This window comes from Acartia tonsa, chromosome 14 (genome assembly GCF_053477335.1).
Source record: "Acartia tonsa isolate MP-2025a chromosome 14, ASM5347733v1, whole genome shotgun sequence".
Classification (NCBI taxonomy): domain Eukaryota; kingdom Metazoa; phylum Arthropoda; class Copepoda; order Calanoida; family Acartiidae; genus Acartia; species Acartia tonsa.
Genome location: NC_137273.1, coordinates 20,066,363 through 20,083,306, shown reverse-complemented (window position 1 = coordinate 20,083,306; position 16,944 = coordinate 20,066,363). Strand labels below are relative to the sequence as shown.

Genomic DNA, 16,944 nt, shown 5'->3' with positions numbered 1-16,944 from the left:
CATTATGTAGGCCTCTGGCCTACGGCAAGCAGATTTAGCCTGCTAAAAGCGCCAGTTTACGGCGTTTTTCCGTACCGTGTGGGAGTAGCGCTAGGTGCGCAGCCATGGTAATCGGATAATTTAGCTCAGACGGCTACAGAACTGAGTCTAAATTGGCAAGTGTAGCTGGGACAAGCCCCAGGACACCCAGGCCAAACCTACGAGAAGGACAGCTAAGTGCTGGTCTCCCTAAGAAGGCAATGTGTGGCTGCAAAGCTTCAGCACACAAGTAAGGCCTACCACTGCGACGGATAGCAGAATTTGAGCCAAAGGCACGGCAGGACGGGACATTCCCTGCCGTTACCTCCCAGGATTCGAACCCGAGGCGCTGCAGGAAGGGCCATTCCCTGCCGCCATCTTTCGGGATTTGAACCAGTGGCGCTGCAGGACGGGACATTCCCTGCCGCCGCCATCCATCGACCCTTGCAGGACGGACATTCCCTGCTGCCAGTGCTTCCAGAATCACACCTAGAGCTCCTAGTGATAACTACACATAAGTGTGTATAAATGTCAACCAAGTGATAAAAAGAAATATAAAATTGTTGACCCAGTGATAATTGATAAGCTCTAGTGATTCAAAGCTACAGTATAAGCCACCACCAGCGGTCTACACACACCATGGTAAGCGATACTACCATAGCTGCGGTTCGGCCACCGCCGAAGTTTCTGCCGACCCCAGCCGAGCGGGAGGCCCCCTTGTCTCAAGGGCAGGACCTCCACTTCCCCTGCCACATCAGGGTGAGGTTCCCTACTCCTGACCCTGCCCAGCACGTACAGGTTGATGCCATGGTAGATTCTGGCAACCGTGTACCAGGGTCTGCTGTTATTTCTGAACACCTCATGCACGCAATGGGCGTGCAGCGGATGTTGGTTCCAGACAACACCCAAATCCTGACTGCTAATGAGATAGGGCAACCCCTTCAGGTAATTGGAAAATTATATATGGCAGTCTCACACACTCTTATACTCCATCTGTACCACGTGACTGTGGTACGGAATCTCTCACACCCTCTGAACCTAGGAGGGTACTTTCTCAAGGAGTTCGGAACTAGGCTCTGTTTTGACATGCAACCCCCCTGCTTGTGGGTGCGTGGGGAGTTTATCCCACTCCGTGGCGTCCCCATAGACCGGGAGACAGCCGAGAGAGAGTTGAGTTACGAGGGGCCTCTGCCAGGTCCACTGCCAGAGCAGCCGCGTGTAGTCGAGAAAGGCACGCACTGGGTGGATGCTGCGCTGAACGCCCACAGGGGGACCAACCTGCTAGCCATGGGAGTGCCCCCAGTACCCAAGGTGCCTCTGGAGAGCCTGCCAACGACGTTTCCCGAGATTTCCAGCCCTCTAGAGCCTATCTTCTCCGCCGACACCTTAATCAACGGCCAGCCGTGTCCACCTGGCCCCCTCTACCTGGGGCCCCCAGCAATCCAACTGGCCAAGTCCGAGCCCAGGCTTTCAAGTCGCGGTCTGATGCACTCAGAGCCGCGCCCAGCCCCCAGGAATCAGCCTCTCCCGGCGCCGTGCCCGTCAAGTCGTGGCCGGACGCCCTCGGAGCCACGCATGGCTCTGATGCCTCAGCCTCTCCCGGCGCCGAGCCCGTCAAGTCGCGGCTGAACGCCCACGGAGCCAAGGCTGGCCCCGGCAACCCGGCCTCTCCTAGCGCCGAGCCCGTCAAATTGTGGCCGAGCGCCCTCGGAGCCACGCATGGCTCCGACACCTCAGCCCCTCCTGGCGCCGAGCCCGTCAAATCGCGGCCGGTGGCTCCCGGAGCCGAAGCTGACCCAGTGCCAGCCACTTACAGGCTAAGTGCTGTCACTCCAACCAATGGCCAACCACCCCAACTCCGTACGGCCAAGCGGGTGGTCTTGCCTGGCCGCGGTGTCATGGCTGTCCCTGTTGAGCAAGTGGGACACCGCACCAAGGATGCCATCCAGCTGTCTGCCCCAGAACAGAGGTTTGGGGAGTATCTTGTCATACCAGAAGGCCTGTATGCGCACAGGCCTGGCTCCGCCAGCGTGTTCCGAGTGCTGGTGGTAAATGAGGGGGAGATGCCTCTCCTGCTGAACGCCGGCCTCCCCGTGGCTGGGGAGCTGATAAAGCCCGACATTCTGGAGGTCTCCGACAAGCCTCCCCCTCGCATCCATTCATTCCAAGAGCCTGTTGAGCCCCCAGATATGCAGCAGCTGTGGGCAGCCCTTGAGATGGAGGAGAACGAATTTCTGCGCAAGGACCCCCTGCTCAAGAAGGAGGTCTGGACCCTGCTGTCAGAGTACAGGGATGTCTTCTCAAACTCTACCCCAGGCTGCACTGATGTAGTAGAGTTACAGCTGCGCCTCAAGCCAGGGACCCAGCCGATCCGCCAGAGATTTCGGGATCTGAACCCGCGGCAGGATGCTGAGCTGGAAAAACAACTGGACACATGGTTGCAAGAAGGAGTCATAGAGCCTTCAGACTCAGCCTGGAGCAGCCCCCTGGTGCCTATCAAGAAGAAGGACGGGAGCACCCGCTGGGCCGTCGACTACAGGGCCCTCAACAAGTGTCTTGAGCTGGACAGCTACCCCTTGCCCAGGATCCAGCAGCTGGTAGAACGAGCTGGGGGACACCACGTCTACAGTGCCTTAGACGCGGTGGCTGCGTACTACACCATCCGAGTGTCCAAGGATAGCCGGCCCTGCACCGCCTTCACCACCCCCAGAGGCTTGTACCAATGGAAAAGGATGCCCTTTGGCCTAGCTACCGCACCATCTGTCTACTCCAGATTTATTGCAGGGGTCCTGAACCCATTGGGCACGGCCAACCTCCAGTCATATCTTGATGACGTCCTGACCTTTCACCAAGACACCTGGGCCCACCTGGCTAGGCTCCGGGAGGTCTTGGAAGCCCACCGCAGGGGAGGAATCCGCCTCAAGCCAGCCAAGACCAAGCTGTTCCGAGCCAAAGTAGATTATCTGGGCCACACCCTCAGCCGTGAGGGGATAGCCATGCAAGAGGATTATATTGACTGGCCGGCCCCCATCACCCCCAAGGACCTGCTGGCGCTCCTGGGGTTCTTTGGCTACTACCGCTTGTTCATCCCCGAGTATGCCGACCTCACCTACGAGATGAATCGGCAGAAAACAGCCAAGACACTGACCTGGACAGCCGAGATGGAAGCCCAGCTGGTACAGCTCAAGGACAAGTTTCGCCAAGCCCCCATCCGAGCGCCACCCAGGTTTGACTTACCAGCCCTGTTCCAGCTCACCACAGACTTCAGCAGCCGTGCCATCTCTGCCATACTCAGTCAATGCCAGGACGGCAAGGAGAGGCTCATTGCCGCCGTGGGGCGCAAGACAACCGACCCCGAGACTCGCTACCCGTCTTGGAAGGGAGAGATGGCCGCCATCATGTATGGAATTCGGAAATTCCACGGCATCTTGTCCTACCGTAGCTTCCAGATCAACACTGATTCCTCAGCCTTGCTACAGATGAAGTCACTGAACACATCCACAGGGATGGTGGCCCGCTGGCAGGAGGAGCTAGCGGCCCTTGATTTCACTGTCTGCCATCGTCCTGGCACCCAGAACACCAATGCTGACGCCCTCAGCCGCCGGGAGGATGAGAATATGCCGACAGCGTCCGCCGAAGAATTAGCAGAACAGGCTGAATACCTCCACCACCTTTGCCAGCTAGGGGAGCCCGCAGCTGGCAGACCCTCCGCAGCACGGCTGGATCCGGCCCGAGTCTTAGAAGCCCAGACCCAGGATCCCATCCTGCTCCGTGTCCGCCAGTGGGTGGCCGACGGAAAGGCCCCAACTAAGGCTGAGCTACGAGGCAAGGACCGGAACGAGCAGCAGTATGCCAGCCGCTTCGCAGCCCTGGGACTCGACGAGCGTGGCTGCCTCACCACCACCGACCAGACCCTGACAGGGGAGAGGACAAGTACCTGCTGCCTTCGGCCCTCCAGCAGGACGCGTTCTTCCTGGCCCATGGAGCCCCCATGGCTGGGCACTTTGGAATGGACGCCACTATTGCCCGCATCGCCATGCATTTCTGGTGGCCCAACCTGTCCCGTGACGTCCGCCTGATGGTTCAGACTTGCCCTGAGTGTGTACAGAAGGTCACCAAGGAGAGGCTGAAGTTAGGAATACACGTGCCCTCCCGACAGGGGTACCCACAGCAAGTCCTGTTCATTGACCTGGTGGGGCCCCTACCAGAGACGCCAGCCGGGAACAGCTACATCCTCACCTGTCAGGATGGGTTCAGCCGGTTTGTCAGCCTCTACGCCATCCCCAACAAGCGCACTCTCACGGTGGCTGAAACCCTACTGCACCGCCACCTGGCCACGTTCGGATGCCCCCTGAAGATCCACTCCGACAATGGGATGGAGTTCACTGGCCAGGTATTCAAGGAACTGGCCTCCAAGCTCGAGATTGGCCTGACACATCCACCGCCCTAGAACCCGCAGTCCAACCGGGTTGAGAGGTTCCATCGGACGCTCAACACAGGCATGCGGCTGTTTCTGGATAGAGATGACAACAACTGGGAGCCACACTTGCCTGCTATCGCCTTCGCCTACAATACCAAGGCCTGCAGATCCACGGGCGTGACCCCTTTCCTGGCCTACTTTGGGAGAGAGGCCAAGCTCCCGGTGGACTTGGTACTCCGGCTGCCAGACACTGAATATGCCTCAGTCCCAGCCAACGTCCAAGCCCTCCTGCAACGATACCACGCCGTGTACGACGCAATCCAGCAGCGAGAAGAGGGAACCATCCGAAGGAGCGCGGCCGCTTATGAAGGCACGGCCAAATACGAAGTTGGAGACCTGGTCTGGTATCTGGCCCCCCACCTGGTGCCAGGGAAGTCAGCCAAGATTACCAAGAGGTGGACTGGCCCTTGGAAGGTAGTGAGACGGGCCACGGACGTCCACTACGTCATCAAACCTGCCTCTCCAACAGCCAAGATCTCGGAAATCACCGCGCATGTCGGCCGACTGCGCAAATACACAGGAGATGTCACTGCCCAACAGATTCCAACAGACATCCAAGGCGACCTGGACGGCGACGAGGACGCCACTGAGCTGCCAGCCGGAGCTGCGGCGTTGCCAGCTAGTAAACCAGGACAGTTTCCAGTGTACCAGCCGGCAGCCGCCGCCCCACAGCCTAGCAGCCAGGATCATGACCCGGTAGAAGAGAACCTGCAGCACCAACCCAACGAACCACCGCTGGCGCCGCCAGCCCCAGAACCGCCTAGGGATGCAGTCTGGAACCCTGATGCTGACATGGAGCCCCTGCCTGCCAGCAGCGAGCCTACAGGAGAAGAAGCGGCCACTGAGATGGAAGTGGCGGCCCCAGAGGGTGAAGCTGAAGTGATGTGTCCCCTCCAGATGACAGCCGTCCCCATCTGGGTGGGAGCTAAGAGGCCGAGCAACCTGGACAAGGCAGGCGCCCCCATGGAATTCTACGCGCCTTCTTCCATCGTTGTAACCCCCTTGGGAGCCTCTAGAGTGAGCCTAGGCCTCCGTGTTCAGCTACCAGCCGAGACAGAGCTAGTCCTGCAAACAAGGCCAAACTTCCAACGACGGGGCCTGGCTGTCGCCAACCCTCAGCTGGAAGCCAACCGGGAGTTGACAATGCTGATATCCAACAACAGTCAGACCGAGCAGCGAGTGTCCCGCGGAGCCTGTATAGCCAGGGCTGTCCTGCACCGAGCTGTGCCCCAGGAAGATGTTGTTGTTCGCAGACAGAGGCTGCCGTATCCCCAGGTTCAAGGCCTGGTGGCTCGGGAGCCCCGCAGCCCTTGAAGGGGAGGTTGTGGTAATACGGCAGCAGACGGACGGGTAGTTTACAGAGTTGCTACGCAGTGGCTTATCAAGTCAAGCCTTCTGCACTAATCCTATTATATCACCATTCACCTCATGACCGCAGATGACCCCATCGCGCAGCGGTCAGATTGGACTGGCTAAATAGGGGAGGGGCACGGACACTTAGCAACCCCGCGCCCCTCAGGCAACTATACAACCGGGAGATGGTGCCTTCCCTTTTACTACAGCTTACCCCACAGATGTCTACCGCCGCGGGCTACGCCCTTGTCTCCCACACCCCCTTCAAACCTAACTTATTGTTATAATCTATTTTGTATATATATAGTAACCACCCATTGTAAATGTATTCAGTTAAATATAATTCACCTCATGACCGCAGATGACCCCATCGCGCAGCGGTCAGATTGGACTGGCTAAATAGGGGAGGGGCACGGACACTTAGCAACCCCGCGCCCCTCAGGCAACTATACAACCGGGAGATGGTGCCTTCCCTTTTACTACAGCTTACCCCACAGATGTCTACCGCCGCGGGCTACGCCCTTGTCTCCCACACCCCCTTCAAACCTAACTTATTGTTATAATCTATTTTGTATATATATAGTAACCACCCATTGTAAATGTATTCAGTTAAATATAATTTCTGTATGAGTAAATCCTGCTAGTTTGTTTTGGTAGAATACTTCAAGGCTAGGGGCTCGTTGGATTCGAACTCGCAACCGGTGAGCTGAAACGCTTCGGCTTACCACATTAGTTCATATTAGAAGGATGGAAATGCACCTTAAGATATTCTATTTTACAAAAGATTGTCTATTGAAAAAATTCTTAGTGTCCGCTCATAAAGAAATTGTATATTAATTAAATGTTAATCAATGTAGAATAAAAAATAAATTTTTACAAATTTTCCAAACTTTTTCAGTTACTGCATCTTTTCCAGAGAATGAAGAAAGTAATAAAGGTATTAGTTATTTTTTTTAAAGACAAAACTAAATTTCTAAATTAAAGTTTATCCGTCTTGATATCAGTCAATAAGTTCATCAGCTCTAATCATGAATTTAGAATGTTAAAATTGTCCTATCAAAACCTGGACGGATCGTATCACAATTATCAGTGAAGTTTGGTATTGGTCCAGAAGTTTTTTTTTGTTATTTTGATTATGTCAATTCCTAGAATTTACTTCCTATTGAATATGAGAATATCATAAATTTATTATTCAGTGACAATTCCTACAAAAACAAATATGACAACATCCATAAAAGAGAAGTCCTGAAACATTAGGACAAATGAACATTAACACTAGTAGAGTGTCAGAAATGAATAATAAGAATATAAATGTTTAATTTTGAAAAAAAATTAAGTGAATTTGTTGAAAAACTGCTTAAATTATAGGATAATTTTTATGGACATTAATACATTTTTAGGACTTGATTATAGAGAAGCTTCGCTTATAATATTGTATTTTGTTGTCCTAGAAATCAGTATTCCAAAACTCAGACCAATCGAATAATCATATTACATAAAAGTTAGCTGTTAAAAAAGTTTAAAATCATCATGTTTAAAATGGACGTGTGGTTATTCTGGTAACGATTGTAGAGTTGCTAAGCTCAATAAATCTTACCTTACTACTACATGAATTACAATGCACAGTTTAAAACCGATAGGACAATTCTAACATGTTTAAATTAACGAAAAGAGCTTACCGTTACAGACGGACGGACCAACCCTAATTATAGAAAAGCCCCGCTTTTAAAAATCATAATGTAACCATATTTTATTTTTTAAGCTGAAGAGGGAGAATATTATTCATATGATGAGGGCGACACAGAGACATCTAAAAGTACAACAAATGTACCTAGAAGTACATCGAATGTACCTAGAAGTACATCGAATGTACCTAGAAGCACATCGAGTGTATCTGAAAGAACAACATCTACTTCAACAACTACAAAAGCTACCAGGAACGGGAGAAATTATTCTTAATGATAATAATAAACTATGCCAATAAAAGGCACATAATTGAACAATTTTTAAATTAGAAAAGAATTTGAATATCTTTTTTGTATCCTTTATCAAGGTAGGTTTTATGCTATTTTGTAGTGGGTAGAACAACATAAAAAGAAATCTTACAACCCAATTCCCTTTTTTATAAAGCTCTTAGAGGCTACAGTAAAAGCTAGAGTTATCAGAAATAGAATCATTAAACCTTTTGGAAATATATAGTTCTCCTTTGACAACTTCATCATCTACAGCACTGGGACCAACAATATTTTCTGATGTATCAACACAATCAACTGACAGCGATACAGTAATATTTATAGATTTTTTTAATACTTTGATCTTACAACAGATTATCATGTACTCTAATAAAGTGAAACTTGTAGGTGGCTAAAATAAAGATCCCTTCTTAAATTCCCCTTTACTCATCCCCTCCACTCCTACTGGATGAACGAACTGAACAATAAGTGACGTCAAAGTTAGCAACTAGAATTGTCCACAATTTTTCAACTGTTATATATATTCTATATCCATTGTTATATCAATTATAAATAAGAACAATTATATCCAGTAATGCAAATTATAAATGAATTACAGAATTTTTGTATACTACTAAAATAAGACAAATTTAATTAATAAGATAACATAAGCAATACGTTTGTTTCTTAATACCAATTGTCTTAAGATATTATCCAGTATGTCTTCGGAACCGATTAATTTTCGCTGGATTAGACTTGGTTATGCTTTTTACTGAAAAATTTACTGACCCAGACTTTCGATCCCTTAACTGGAATTAATAAATTTTCTTTTTATAATCCGCAAAGAGTTTTCTATATTAATGATAATTTCGTTTGCTTAGACTTTATCCTATGAATGTGATTATGAGGATTTGGACGAATATTTAGAGTAAGTTTCTTGATTAAAAATAATTATGTTTGGGACAAAACGGTGCATAAACCTTTCAAAAATGAAAATTAAAGAAATATTTTATTTGGGATTATTCTAAATACATAATATGACTGTAAGTTAAAGTTATCTTAAATGTTTTGTTTATGTCAAACTTACACAAAAGTATGTTATTGTATTAGATAATTTAATCATGTTTGGTCATTTGTGACGTCACAAAGCAGATATCCGTTAGCGAGGGGACTTTGGAGTTAAAATTAGACTACCCTACAAAACGTTTTCTTTTTACGTTGGCTTGGCATATTTTTAGTATATTGTGATTAGTTGCTCCAAACTTTGCAATCAAATTAATTTTAATCTATATAAAGGGTAACTTTATTTGGAATCGTTTATTGACTTAATTTTTATGTTTATGATTGATTCCTGTTAATTATTGTGACTAAAATTGACCCCTTTAAAACTAGACGACACAAAGCTATGAAAGTTAGAGACATATGTGGTATGGCATGTAAAAATCCAGATGATTATTTTGATACCATAGCTGTCATTAGAGGAGAACTTTTTGTTTTTAAAGGTAAAATATTTAATTTTTATAATAAATTTTTATATTGGAAATTGCTGATATTATCTTCTTTGTTTGCTTAAAAGCGTTATTAATAGCCCCTTTGACTTGAAAATAGCACAGGACCAGTCCAACTATAAAAAAAAGTTTTAAATTTTATGATTTGCAAGTTCGATCCTTTGAATATGATAATTGATAAACGCTTAGGAACAGACAGATATATATACATCTAAATACTTTAACCTTCTTCCACGAGGAGGAGATGCATTATAATAATATTATAATTGTAATAGTGATTATTTTGAGCCACCAACCACCTCCAGCAGAACATATGAGACTTTTGTAGAGTTTCAAACTCTTGGTACTTATTATAAAGTACATAAATTTGACAACTAATGATCTTAATTTTTTAAAAAAATAATGGGAATGTGTGTTAGTAATGTACATCCTTATATCGTTCATTTTCATATCACTAAAGATCCCTTATATATTTAGGTAAATATATGTGGAGATATAGTTCAAGGGGAAGGCTACGGGCGGAATATCCTGCCCCAATAAAACAGGTAAAATTGCCATTAGACCTACTACTACTTTATAATTAGTCCTTCCATCCGTCCGTATATCCATCCATACAAAAGAATCTGTTCAATATCTATTAATCCTTATTTAAAATTTGCAGCATGTCTTCTTGACTTTGTGTACCAAAGGATATCCCTATCTGCTGATGCGATATGGTTCTCATTTACATTGGCCCTGGAAGCAGGGTTTCGGATCCGCATTGATTTTTTGCGGATCCGGATCCGGATCCTCCAAATTTTGTCAGTGCGGATCCGGATCCGGATCCTACCGGAACCGGTTCCGGATCCTTGACAATAAAAATAAAATCACCAAACTTTTCAAAAATATTTATTCTTTAATTCAAAGTTAAAAATACTTTTAATTTTCAAGACTGACCCTAAATCTTAAAGATTGGCTCTCATCAAGAGAATGTCTGAGATTTTATATAAATTTAGGTAGATTTTTCCATTTTTTCCGCATTTTTTAGAGTCCAAGGATCCTTGTTGGTCCGGATCCGAAACCCTGCCTGGAAGGTTTGTAAATATTTTAGGGGAAGGGTACCACCACATTCCCAAAGAAATTGCCCCTAGAAAATAATGACCTCTCCTAAATTTTCCACTATTTTTATACTAAAACTTAAATGGCCCATCAAAAACTCTAAACATTATGGGGTCTATCTCCAAGAATTGAAGTACTTATGGTGGTTCAAATTGTGAGCGATCGGTTATTTTTGAAAATTGACGTGAAAAAATTCTTTTAAGAAAATTTTATCTTTAGATGTTTAATGTGCCAGAAAGATTTTCAAGAGTGGACGCTGTCTTTGGTAATTTCTATTACTCAAACTATAACATAAACAATCTTCCTAGTATATAAAAGTTTATTTTGTAGGTAGTGAAGCTACTCAAAAATAATAAAAGCACCACTGTATTTCAGTACTTTGGTCCCATGAAAGGTTTTTTGGAGTAAAAAAATATATATTTTTGTTCTTAATCATATGATCCTGCCTGGTTATAGTCCTAAATCTTTTACACACAGAATACGCCCCCCCCCCCCCCGAAAAAGGGTCATACTATAAAAATTTAATTCTATTATAGAAAGTGACAAGGGATTTATCTTCTTTGCTGGAAATAAATATTCAATTGTAAATACAAATTTCGACACAGGTACTGGTTATACTTTAATAAAAGTTGATATTTAAACAAGGATGACAATGTAGCAAAAGCACAATACAACATACTATAGTTGGGCTCGATATAATTATCTCGCTATTGGCTAGGTTTATTCAATGTTTTATTTACTTTCTTTTGATTATCTGAATTCTTACTATTACCCCTATTCTAGGATTATAGGATCTTAATATTTTTTATTCCAAATTATTGTCCCGAAAGGGTTAAAATATTTAGTTAACTGTTAAATTTTAGTTCAATATCTGACCACATCACGCACGTATCGCTAGTATTAAATCATTTTAAAACTAAGTTTTCTTTTATTTACTATACTATAAATTTGAATTTTCTGTTTTATGGATAGAAATTTAATGCTTCAATATAATTCAAATAGCAACATGAAATTTAAAAAAATGAATTTATTCTTTATAAGTAAAAAAATGGGTTTTATCGTTCTGGTCAATGAGAGTTTATTACGGAATATTGGAGCACTATGAGTTTTAAACATTTATCACTTGGAATATTTGATCTCATATATAGACTTTTATTTCCTATATAGATCTGTCTTGGATCTTGATGCAATAAAGCAGGCTGTTTTGTAAGTGTTAAAAATTGGAAGATTTCATTAAACAAAAGTTCCCGCAAATATAAGTATTAAATAATAGAATAGATGCTCATAGACTTAACAAAAAAGCACACGTCCATTTTAAATAGAAGGGGAGAAATAATCAAGTTAAACGTTTCATATGTACACTGATGTGTAAAAAAAAGTCACACCCCCCTAAATTGATTTAAGCGAGATGACAAGAAACGTTAAAGCGGGTTGCCAAGACCCTGTGCACATCACTAAAGGGAAGTAATCATCATGTTATTCCACAGGATCCTTGGCAAGCTGGAAAACCTTGCAGAATCTTGGATTACCACCAGCTGTCAGCCAGGTACGAATGGGGAGAAATGGAATAAGATATTGCTACTCTATAATCATAATAATAATCTCTCGCTCTTTTTCTGTCATTATCTCTTAGATAGCCAAAGTGTCCTTAATTTTTTATACATTCAAGTTAATAATTCTTTTATTTTAAATGAAACAGGCATAAAAAGACTAAACATTATATTTTTTAAAGCGAAGCTTTTCTATAATTAGGGTCGGTTAGTCAGTTCGTCCGTAACGGATAGCTTTTTTCGATAATTTGGGCATGTTATAATTGTTCTATCGATTTTGCATGATGATTCCTGTAGTAGTAAGGTACGATTTAGCAACTCTATAATCGTCACCAGAATGTCCGTACGTCCATTTTAAACATTTTATTTTTTAACTTCTTTTACAACAATTTTTATGTGATAAAATCATCCGATTAGTGTGATTTTTGGTTACTGATTCCAATTACAATAAGGTACAAGCATCTCTATAACCAAGTCTTAAAAATGTCAGTATGTCCTTAAACAGAATTCTGTACTTAAGGAATTTTGCAACAAATTTACATTTAATTTTGTCAAAACTTATATACATATTATATTTTGTATATTCAGTTCTGACAATCTACAAGAGTTAATGATCGTCTGTCATACCGTTTCAGAGCTTCACTTTTATGGATGTTGTAATCCTTGTTTTAATCTAAATTTAAGGTGGATGCCGCCTTCAGATGGACAAAGAATGGAAAAATTTACATTTTCTCAGGTGGACTTTATTGGAGGTATACCGCATAGTTTTTAATCAACATCCACAATCATGATAAATATTATTACCCCTTCTGTAAATCTAAATTGTTCTTGGAAAGTTTGAACACTAGTGAGCAATCTTCAATCAGGATTAAACAAATAGTTTATAAAATTTGATAGCCAACGACTGAATCAACCTATTTTGCAAAACTTGCATGGCAAGTAAATCAACAGACCAATGTACCCTTCTTCCCGGATTTTAATCACCATTTTAATTTCAAACAAGACAAAGATATCTAATTATGGATATTTCAAACTAATAGTGTTCATTTTTTTCATTAAACCAATATTTTAATTTTCAAAAGTTGGATATCTCTCGATCATTATTGGCATTATAGATCAAGTTATCGCAGGAATCTGAAGGGATGGGACAATGGCCAATGATGATACACAAAATTACCCCTTCTGTAGATTACAATTAGTGGTTGAACCGTTTAGACAATAAATTTAATGAATTAACCAATGAAAATTAAGTAAAAGTCCCCAAAGTTGTTAATTCAACGAAAAATAAACGTTATTATAAAAGTATGAGGACTAGTGCAATAAACAGCCCAATGTATCCTCTCTCCCTGTGGTTATCGTCATTTGTCTTATCCCTCAATGTTCCTAATAATCGAGGCAATTGGCAAATTGTTGGGGAAAAATAGTATGGCTTCAAAACCGAGAAATATCCGCTGTATAAGAAACGATTCTGAGTCTAACTAAAAAATCATGTATCATATCGTATTACAGACAATATTCTACGAGAAATAAAATAAAAATCATACTATTATTACCAATTTTGTTTACCCGGGCTTACGGCCCCTCGGGGCTAAAAAACTGATTTTATGATTTTTAATTTTTCTCTCCGCGGAAAGCTGTCCATAATACGATTCGATAAATAACATTGATACCATTTTGTTTGCAGAGGTGATGTTTTATAAAATTATTGTCGTCTTCGTTCAATTAGTCAGTGACATTAATGTACCGTAGGGTTTAAACACAGTATTACAGCTGTATTAGACATTATACAAATGGCTAAATTAATAATTTTAAAATTTTGAATTCTAAAGTTGTATACTCTGTTTAAATCCTACGGGGCATTATTGCACTGATTGATTGAACGAAGACGACAGAAATTTTATAAAACCTCACCTCAGGTTTACAAGTGATTTAATACTAGAACAAGGATATCCACAGGTTAGGAACATTCAACAAATTCATCAAAACAAGGATGACAACATTCATAAGTAGCGAAGCGTGGACAAAAACTTAAGATATAAGGAAAAGGTGATTTAAAGAGCAGATACATCAAGAATATATTTATTTGAGGAAATATCACGAAAACTTTCACAGTTTTATTTTATAATTTTAATATGTTGTAGCAGGACTTTCTGACCAACGCATCAATTAAATTACGTAATGGATGCTTACTATTTTATGGAATTTTCAGGGACTTACAGGTGGTAAGATAATGTTAATTATAGAGTAACTTCGCTATAGGCATTTGGGTTAAATTTGTAACGCGGCCTTCTTATTTAACAAAAATGTTGGACAAATTTTAGATTTTAATCAAACTTAATAATATTGATGAAATTTTGTTCCAGTCTATAGACAGATGGCCGGGTGTTCCACAAGATTTTCAATCCGTCATTTCATGGACAGACGGTAAGCAAAAAATGGATTCACGAAGTGTCTCATATAAAGCTTTGGCAAATCCATGAACACGATGGTCGTATATGTCTTTAAGTTGTAACGAATTTTTTATTCTGCTTTTTAGCGGAATTTACAAATTTTTTCTTGTTGTAGTATTTTACATTTCGCTAGAATATTTATTACTAAGTTTTAGTTTCTAAAAAAAATTTTTTTTTTAGGGGGGGGGGATTTTTTCTTTGAGCGATTTCTTTTTGGAGGGTGGTGGTACTATTTCCAAAACGCATCATTATAATTCAGCCCGTTATTATTATAATACAAATAAATATATTTTTGTGTAAAGGTTTCGTGATTTTATATTATGATATCATTATTTCTCTATTTATATTAACACTCAATATGTGCTCTTTTATTCAATTTGTCCGTTTTCTCTACTTATTATTGTTGTCATCCTTGTAAGCAGCGTAGCCACTCTCTAAATTACTTTTAGGGAAACGTCATTTTAGCTTCTAATTCAGATAGAAGGCCAAGCTGAAATAACTATAAAAAAACATCCATGGCCTTCGGACTGTTATTATTATCAACAAATGCTTTTTATTTCTCATTGTCCGTATTCACATTCATGCATTTTTGTGCTTTGCTACTTGTGAATTATGTCCTTGTTTAATTGTTCCTTACTTCACTCAGGTATGACCTACTTTTTCAAGTCAGACACATCATGGAGGTTCAATGATTATCAAGTCAAGTTGGAAACTGAATGGAGTCTCTCTACCTCCAGATATTGGCTTGGATGTTATCAATGTTAATTTGATGGAAGGTAGCACCTCTCCCCCCCCCCCCACACATTTTTCTCCTCTTACATAATTTAGTTTATCACAAAATAAATTTATCAAATAATATTAATGATTTATTTATTCATTATTTAACATCTAAAGAATTTTTAAAAAATTAATCAGGATCATACATAAAGAACTTAAAAAGTTAATTTAAAATTACAGGAATACTCGTACAAAGTTTGAAATTGTAAGAAAATTTTAGGATCTTAATTATCTGCATGGATAGAAAAACAGATTATAGATTATTATGGACACTCAAGGGAGGGGGCGGAACCAAACTACCCTTTTCAATTTAAATTAAAAAGGTAAAAGTAAAAAAAATGGGGGGGGGGGGCTAGGGTTGAGTTCTTTTGAGAGGATGAAGATTCCCTCCCCCCAAATAAATAAAAAGCTACCCATGACCTTTAAGAAGGTTCACTGCAAAGGAGAACCATATTGGTTCAGCGGTTAGCGAAATCCTTCGCTACAGACAAAAAAAGCTTACTACTTTATATAATAGAATATATAAAAAGGGGTATTGTTTGCTTTGTAAGCTAACAAGGATGACAACATAAGTGACAAAGTCATAAAAGATTATTGATGGACAAACGGACAAAGTGAGTTATAAATCAGCTGCTCAGTTGCCATAAAAAGGTGAGAAGATAACCGGATATCTGTAGTTGTGAACAGACTGATCATCTTAGTGTAGAGTAGCTGTGTGCTAATCATAAAACTTTATTAATAAAATTTTAGCTCCTTTATAGTTCGAAATGTCCGTCCTTCTGTCAGCTAAGTTTAGCTGATTTTCTCAGCTGCTTCAAGTTAGACGGGTGATAATTTTGGTGTAAATTTTAGCTCCTTTATAGTTCAAAATGTCTGTCCTTCTGTCAGCTAAGTTTAGCTGATTTTTTCAGCTGCTTCAAGTTAGACGGGTGATATTTTTGAGTGTAGATTTTTCTGATCAATAGCTATCTACTCTTTAAATTACTTAGTCCGTCTGTATTTCTGTAATGCTCAAGTTTATGTTGGAGAAATGTGTTTTTTTTTATGCTATTTAAGATAGAAAGCTGATTTTTGGTGAATAATTTTCTGACAAATACACGTCTTCTCCATAAATCACATTGTCTGTTGGTTTACCGGTACTGCTCTTAAATAAAATTTTCGAGGTAGTTTTGTTTAAATTGAAGATTTGTAAGGCCAGCTATCATCGTTACTTGCTATGTCTGTTTGTCAATTATGCTCGTTTTTTCCTCTGTTGCTTACCTTTACATTTAAGAACTTTGCTACTTATAGATATTGACATCCTTGGTTTTACATATATAAGTAATAAATCAATGTTAAACTTTTATTTTACACATTTTTTAACTTTAAATCACTTTAAATTTTAGCAGGAAAAAAGTGAAATGTAAATTATTTTGGTGCTCAAAGTTTTTAAATTGCATTTCTCATTTGTTTTCTTGAGTTAAAACCTCTGGGTGCTTTAATTTAATCTTGATAGGTTGGTTGAAGCGAACAGTGTCCAAACTTCTCAACCTAAACTTTAATCTACAGAAGGGTTTATTTTGTTTATTATTGGAGAAGTTCATCAATGTGTTCTATCCCCAGGGAGGAAGGGAGGGGACAATGGATCTAAAATTTATATTTCTGACAGTCTTGGACTTTGGGTACCAGAGCACATGCAACTTTTATTATTTTGCCAAATTCAAAGACTTTGGGTACTAGCGCAAAGAATGCCGCTAAAACAATTATTCCCAAAAGCAG

The 16,944-nt window shown here is 41.5% G+C and overlaps 2 protein-coding genes across 2 annotated transcripts in view; both read left to right on the top strand.

Annotated features, from left to right (window-relative positions):
• Positions 1-7,810, top strand: part of LOC145305361 (matrix metalloproteinase-25-like) — a 30,617-nt gene extending 22,807 nt beyond the window's left edge. Inside the window, exons 14-15 of the mRNA XM_080146980.1 lie at positions 6,750-6,788; positions 7,614-7,810. Coding sequence (XP_080003106.1) covers positions 6,750-6,788; positions 7,614-7,810 — 236 coding nt within the window. The remainder of the gene's footprint in view (positions 1-6,749; positions 6,789-7,613) is intronic.
• A 193-nt stretch (positions 7,811-8,003) lies between these two features.
• Positions 8,004-15,232, top strand: LOC145305838 (matrix metalloproteinase-2-like). The gene is made up of 11 exons (XM_080147661.1): positions 8,004-8,135; positions 8,685-8,731; positions 9,196-9,305; positions 9,789-9,856; positions 10,629-10,674; positions 10,946-11,014; positions 11,897-11,955; positions 12,644-12,711; positions 13,876-13,915; positions 14,323-14,383; positions 15,056-15,232. The coding sequence occupies exons 3-11, from the start codon at positions 9,209-9,211 to the stop codon at positions 15,172-15,174; spliced, it is 627 nt and encodes a 208-aa protein (XP_080003787.1). The 5' UTR covers positions 8,004-8,135; positions 8,685-8,731; positions 9,196-9,208; the 3' UTR covers positions 15,175-15,232.
• Positions 15,233-16,944: the final 1,712 nt, after the last annotated feature.

What these genes read in the sequence shown, in the direction of transcription:
- LOC145305838 (XM_080147661.1), top strand. Translation starts at nt 9,209, where the DNA reads ATGAAAGTTAGAGACATATGTGGTATGGCATGTAAAAATCCAGATGAT. An exon ending in AGAACTTTTTGTTTTTAAAG is followed by an intron (nt 9,306 to 9,788) that starts GTAAAATATTTA and finishes TTATATATTTAG; the next exon opens with GTAAATATATGTGGAGATAT. An exon ending in TAGAACAAGGATATCCACAG is followed by an intron (nt 13,916 to 14,322) that starts GTTAGGAACATT and finishes ATTTTGTTCCAG; the next exon opens with TCTATAGACAGATGGCCGGG.